The 7,018-nt window shown below is 43.7% G+C and overlaps 1 protein-coding gene across 1 annotated transcript; it reads right to left on the bottom strand.

The window, feature by feature from the left end:
* Positions 1-3,749: 3,749 nt before the first annotated feature.
* Positions 3,750-4,076, bottom strand: LOC101648387 (60S ribosomal protein L10a-like). The gene has a single exon (XM_045292263.1). The coding sequence runs from the start codon at positions 4,074-4,076 to the stop codon at positions 3,750-3,752; it is 327 nt and encodes a 108-aa protein (XP_045148198.1).
* Between the last annotated feature and the right edge of the window lie 2,942 nt (positions 4,077-7,018).

Here is a 7,018-nt window from a genome sequence, read left to right as displayed (position 1 = left end):
CACTGTGGAAAGGCAAATTGATTGAAACAGTAAACAGATCCATGCTTTCCAGTAACTGGGAGTGGGGAGAGGATTGGGCTGCATGAGTTGTTATTGATTTTGTTCCTGAATTGTCCAAATTCATGAACCTGGAGGTTAGAATATGGATTTCATGGTATCTGAATTTGAAAATGTTTGAACATTGTGGATAGGACTCAGTTCATTGTTTACGGGCATGGACAACAGAAAAGTGGGTGAAGGGAGACGTCGGACAGTGTAAGATATGAAAAAATAATAATTTATAAATTATCAAGGGTTATTAAGGAAGGGGCCAGCGGGGAGGGAGGGGGAAAATGAGGAGCTGATGCAAGGGGCTTAAGTGGAGAGCAAATATTTTGAGAATGATGAGGGCAATGAATGTACAAATGTGCTTTATACAATTGATGGATGTATGGATTGTGATTAGAGTTGTATACGCCCCTAATAAAATGATTTTTTTTAAAAGAAAACATACAAAAAGTAAACACACGTGGAGCCCCATGGAGCCCGGGACACAGAGCAGGTTAGAGAACACTTCAGAGTATATCTCCTCCTTTATCTTTTTCCTTTACTAGAGATGATGGAAATGACTTTCGGACAGAGCACGTTCCTCAAGCTTGAAGAACCGTGCTAAGGTCTGGATGTGGCAGATTTGTCAAACTCAGTTGTCTCAGATGAAGAAGAAACCTTCGACTCCCATAAAGAATTACCATCTCAGAATTTCAGTGGAGCAGTTCGACTCTGTCCTCTGGGGTTATTATGAGTTGGAATTGACTCAATGGTGGGGAGTTTGACCAGCACTGTCTTAGGTGCAGTAGAAAAGGCATTGCTTGTTGTTTGGCTTTTCAACATTTTAAACGTTTTATTGGCATATAATTCACATATCATTCAGCAGTTTAACCATATTAAAAAGAGTTGTATGATCATCTCCACAATCAATTTTAGAACATATTCTTTCTTGTACACATTATTAACAACTCCCCATTCCACCACCCCCAACTTCCCCTTCCATGCCCCTCAAAGAATCATTAATGCAGCCACTGGTGCTTTAGCTTACCAGTCCTGGCTTGCATATCCAGAAAAACATACAAAAACAAAACAAAAGCCACAGCACTCTGCATGATAGAAAGGCTAGTCACACTCCTGGCCTATGGCCAGAGTGGTTTAGTGGCGGCTTAATTCATGTGTGGAGCCTGCAAATGGATTTTGGGTTTCCACTGTCATCCATAGCATTCTGTAAATAGGGTGTTCACAATTTAAGCTCATACCATTCCTTAGTTCAGATGTGAATTCTATTATTTATAATCCTTGGATCACACAGGTTGGTGTGCTTCTTCAGTGTGGGCTTAGCTGGCACCTCACTTAGAAAACTGCTGGTTTGGAGACAAGCCTTTAAGACCCTAGATGCTATTCTTGCTAATTTCCATATTTGGCTATGGCATCCGTATTTTCAGTGGTCTCTTCACGAGGCTGAAAATCAAGCAGGGCCATGTCATAAGAACGAATTGTTTTTAGATTGTGTCTAGAATTAAGTGTGAGTCCCAAATCCATTCATATATCTATGGTTTACATGTGTCTCTGTTTCGCATTAGAGACATCTTATCGTTTTATTTTAGTGAGCATTATGAATCATATTCCTGGGGCATAAGGTAATTCGGTTGATTGTGACATTCTTCTATCAGATTATATAGACTTTAAAACACTGCTGTGGAAAGGAAACTACACAAGTATAGGCTGAGTACAAACCACAATACATGAGTTTTTGAATTGTACAGATTAAAATTTTGAGCAACTGGACACTATGTACATAAAAGATGGGGGTTGACAATAGCCCCAAACTTTCAATAACATTCATTTGCAAAGGTAGAACTAAGCCTTTCAGATTAATATATGTCATGATAAGGCAAGGAGGGCATTAAAATAATACATACATGGTGTGGAAAACTGAGAACTGAGAAGAGTGTATGCAGACAAATTCTCTAGGCTCATACATTAAAGAGTCTGGGAGGCCGGTCCTCCCATGGAGGGACACCTTCACGTTTGTAGGTTGGAGATGCCTTTCAGTCACATTCTCCTAAGTAAAAGTTATGCCCCATGCTGTCTCCATGGGATGATGCTTGCAAAAACATGGCTACTACCATTTACTGTGCTTGAAGGTCAACTGCTTGAAGGCTACTTGTCTGAAAGTTGTCTGCCATCAACAGCCACCAGAGCCGATTGTCTGTCCCACCTAAGTAGGCCCCACTCCCTTCTGATAATGATCATAGGTTGTTCCCCTGGAGAAGAGCTCAAGGCCAAGCCAGCTCAGAGACTAAGGTTAGGCTGCCATCTTAACTCTAAAGCCCACCCATCTGGTTACCTATGTGTCTTGTCACATGTATGCCTCTAGTACCTCCCCTTCCTATTGTGTGTACACCCCTAGCTTGCCTGCCTCATGTGACGTGTATCCCTCTAATACAACCCCTTCCTGTTATGTATGCACATATCATGGTTTGCATGACCGAGATCATATAAACTCGTGAGAGAATACATTACTGCCACAGTCTGGTTCCAGTCGCCATGGAAGAGATGAGCTCTTGCATGCATGCCTTGTCTCATGTCTCTTTAATTTACCCCTCAATTACGTAACAATCCCCCTTACCAGACCCATTTGGTTGTGAGGAGGCTGGTCCCCCACATATGGTAGTTCTGGGCCACCATTCATTGTCATGTTCCCCGCCCCCCCGCCCCCCCCAGTGCAAGAGTTCCACACCCAAGTCCAATGATCTCTAGTGCTAAACCTTGAGATAGTGGTCATCTGGTTCTGAAACACTAGAGCAGGGGTATCAGACCGGTGGCCTGTGGGCTACATGTGTCCCCCAAGGTAATTTTTTTTGTGGCCCACGATGCTTTGAAATAAAATGAAAATAGAAAAAAATGTTATGAGGAAAATAGCACTTAGGGGAGATGGAGGCAATACTGTACACGCAATTCCCTCGTTACATTTTATTTCAGAGCATCATGGGCCACAAAAAAATTACCTCCAGGGCTGTATGTGAGCCGCAGGCTTCCAGTTTGACACCCCTGCAGTAGAGTTTCAGCCTTAACACCAAGGGCTATGGGAGAGTTTGAGATAAAGCCCAGTTCACTTAGTGGCGTTTCCACATCAAGTCCTTCTGGTGTGGCCTATGGAGGATGTTGTGTGCCTCGAAAGAGCAGAGTCTAAGGTACCAGTCGTCTATAGCACATGGCCTGGGTAGTCAAGGGTTCCATCCAAGCAGGTCTAAAATGCCCAGTTAGGAACAAAGAACTGGGCAGCATCTGCCCTCGTTTATAGGTTTTATTCAGTTTTCTTGAAGGGAGGTTGTTTCTCCCGTTTACCCACTAAGGGAAATGTGATTGTGCAAGGCGTTTTTGTAGAAGGGACTCTACAGCTGCATGCTACAGCTGCATGCGTTCACTGCTCAAGGGCAACCATGACAAGCACCTTCCCAGCGGTGCTGTGTGTTATATCAGCATCAGGTTTTTAAAAATGCATATGTAAGCCAAATGTCAAATTGTTAAGTTGGGTAGGAGTGAGGGGGGAATACTTTAAAAAGTTAGAAAAGTCCTATTCTATGAAAGTCCTTAAATACTGATGTCGATGAGATATTTTTTTTAAAAAACAGGAACAATAAAGTTTATTGAACCTAAAAAAAAAAAGAAGGGATAATTTTCAAATAATTAAAAAAAAAAGTTTATTGAACCGTGGCTTAGTACAGGCGCTGGGGTTTGCCCATGGTGCTCTTCATGTACAAAGCACGGACATCCTGCCAATTCTTCTTCAGCTGTGAAAACAAAAAGTTGGCACCTGAGTGGATGTCGTAAACAAGTTCATCATCATCTGTCATCTTCACATGGTCTGCTGCCACTGCCAGACACAGCACCTTCTTCATCTGGAACTTGATGGTGGACTTCACCTCGTCGATCTTGGCTACCATGTTCTCATTGTGGGTCAGCAGGGAAGGGAATTTGCTGGCCTTATTCAGGTGCAGGTCCAGAATTCGAGGAATCTGCTTGATCAGGGACTCTGAGGCCATCCTTCTTGGCCAAGGATAGTATTTTTTTTCATTAGTGGTTAATAAAATTTGTAGGAGAGAATAGATCATGGCTGTGTAGTTTGAGATCACTGTAATCTCAAATTCATCTGAATATGTAAGAAGAGAATATTGTTTTCAGAATAAAGTGAGGCATATAAAGATATAACTTAAAATAAAATTAAGTAAAGCAATGGAACAAATAGAAACATCCCATGGAATAAGACATCTACGGAGATTACTGAACAAGAACGAGCACTCCGAAGAAATTCTTCAATGAACTTAAAAAAAATTATAAGTATCCACATGTTGGGTTCCTGGATGGGAGTACCTCGGTTCTTGCTTGGCGCTGAAAGAATTCACGTGGCGGAAGCACGTTTTTTCATCGAGTGACTTTTATGGGGAAAAGGGAATTTTCAGGTATTACAGTCTCAAAAAGGTCATGCTGTTTCTGGAAAGCGTGCAAGACCACGTGGGAGCTGCACAGGGTTTCACAGCTGAGTATGAAAAACCACGTGGAAAGAATATAGGAATAGGGGCCCGAAACCACGCTTGCAAAACTAGGTCACTACATTGGCCAAGAGAGTGTGCAGATGCGCACGTGCCTCCGCTTACAGCGGGCAGCTGAACAAGAGAATCGTAAAAGAGGCCACCGGCCTGCCGGTGGCTGCTTTGATCTCCTCAGGTGTGGTTGAGGGCATTGGCTGATCCTTCTAGCTGACTCCAGGCCCACCTCTGTGATGTCATGTGGCCGGGCCTCGTCTAGGTGCTCAGGTGGACCTCCCACCTGGGCCTAGGGGGCTTGTGTCTGAGCATGCTCAGTTTGGGTCTTTCCATAGGGGTCTAATGGGTGCCTGATTTCCCTGGAGCCCCTTCATTGTGGCCCTCTGCAGGCATCTGGGGAGACAGTCCCCCACTTAGTCTCTAGTCTGGCTACCTAACACTACCATGCATTTTACGGCAAGGGAAACAGTAAGTGTAAATATATACGTTTTCTAATATGTCTTTGTTCAGTCAGAATCATCTGGGAGAAAGTTTACTAAACAAGAATTCCTACCTCACTGTGAAGAATGAAGTGTTTACATCCCTTGCCTTTTACTGAGGAACACGCCACATCATCTTCTTCAATAAACACATATTGAAGGTACATATATCTGGGTTGGTTGTGGTTGGCTTATCTGTGATAATCCCAGCTATGTGGTCCCATGTGCACATTTCTTAGTTTGCTCCTGTATAGGGTGTTAGTGGCATCAAGGAAGAAATTGCTTCATCCGAAATTACTTCCAGATATTTAGATCTGGACGAGCTGACATTCCAAAATATATTTCAGCAGCTTCTGGAGCCCTGGACACAGGCCATTGACCAGGACAGGAGCCTAGATTATCCAACTCACAAACCCAAGAGATTCGTGTGAAATTCAGGAGCCTCCTGGACCACAAAAGGAGATATTGACATTTAAGATCGACCTGGAATACCATTGAAATGTTCTAATGAGCCGATGATGCACTGGAAGCACTCACGCATGTGTGCCAGGAAATTTGGAAGACAGTTACTTGGCCCACTGACTGGAAGGGATCCATATTTATGTGCATTCCAAAGTGTGCCAACCCACAGGAACGTCAACGCAGACCCTGGAGGAGGGAGTGGGAATTGAGGGGAACAAGAGACGCGAGAGACGGAGACAAGACAGTATTCTGATCAAGTCTCTCTTTATTGAGCAAAAGGTTGCAGCCTATATAGGCCAGGGGAAGGGAAACACCCATCGCACATGTAAATTAGGCTACTTTGGTAATAGACCAATCAAGGAGCCCGGGGGATTGCGCCCTCAGTAACGGTTTACAGTCTTCAACCAGGTACGCAAAGTGACGTCATTTTATGCAAATCAGGTGCAGGCACTAGATATGTAAATAGGGTGAAGACAATCTCCTACCCAATCAAGGAGAAGCAGGATATAGGTGCTTTATCTAAAAAATCTCACACCATGTATGGAAACCCCCTCATCTGTTTCTAGGCAGACTTGAAGATTAAACTCAGCCCGTCCCAAGGACAGGCTATTCAGAGGGGAGATAACATAATCACAAAACTATGTCACGTAGGTGGGAATGGAAAAGTACTGCAAGGTCTGACAAAATATAGTGAAGACTGAGCCGAATGGCCCCGGACACCAAAGCAAGGTGTCCATTGGGCATTCCTGTTTGTTCTATTGTTTCATTTTCTTTCCTTTCAGTTGTTTTTGTATTCCTCACTTTAGTCTGAAACACTCTTCTTACATCATCAAATAAATTTGAGATTACAGTGACCTCAAAGTACAGAGAACTGATCCATTGTCTCCTACAAATTTTATTAAAGCCTAATGAAATTATGCTTTTTTAACATGTCAGTAGTTAAGGACTTCCACAGAATAGGACTCTCCTAACTGCTTAAAGTATTTTCCCCTCACCCTAAACCAATTTAAAGGCTCTTTTTATTGGTATAGGTACACAATAGTAGGTGTGAACATTTGCATACAGGTAGCTTTATAAGAAACTCCCAGAGGAGTTCCAGCAAATTGCACCCGGGTAATCAGCCCACATTGGGAGCTCCATGATGATCAGTGTACTTGTTGTCCAGGAGGATGAGTGTGGGGATTTGGGTAAATGAAAAGACTCCCACAACAGCCCAGGGTACATCCTTGGTCTGAAAGACTACCTTCCACCACATCTAGCCTTGCTCTGGAACCCCGGTGATCAGCGACTTGGTCCCTGGGACTCCCAGGGCCACACCAGCTACACTACTTTGGATCCTACTGTGGCCACCACCCACCAATTGCCTCCCCACCACCCCAAACCTTATATCCACACCCGGAGCTAGCCATCAGTCATATTGAGTCCCCCAGAACCATGGCTGGAACCCTCACATGATGATAGTCCACCCTGGCACCCTCCACTGTGATCTGCTCCCTCCTC

This window comes from Echinops telfairi, unplaced genomic scaffold (assembly GCF_000313985.2).
Source record: "Echinops telfairi isolate 266 unplaced genomic scaffold, ASM31398v2 ScPeMD7_655;HRSCAF=1070, whole genome shotgun sequence".
Classification (NCBI taxonomy): Eukaryota; Metazoa; Chordata; class Mammalia; order Afrosoricida; family Tenrecidae; genus Echinops; species Echinops telfairi.
This window is presented reverse-complemented; position numbering and strand designations above follow the sequence as displayed.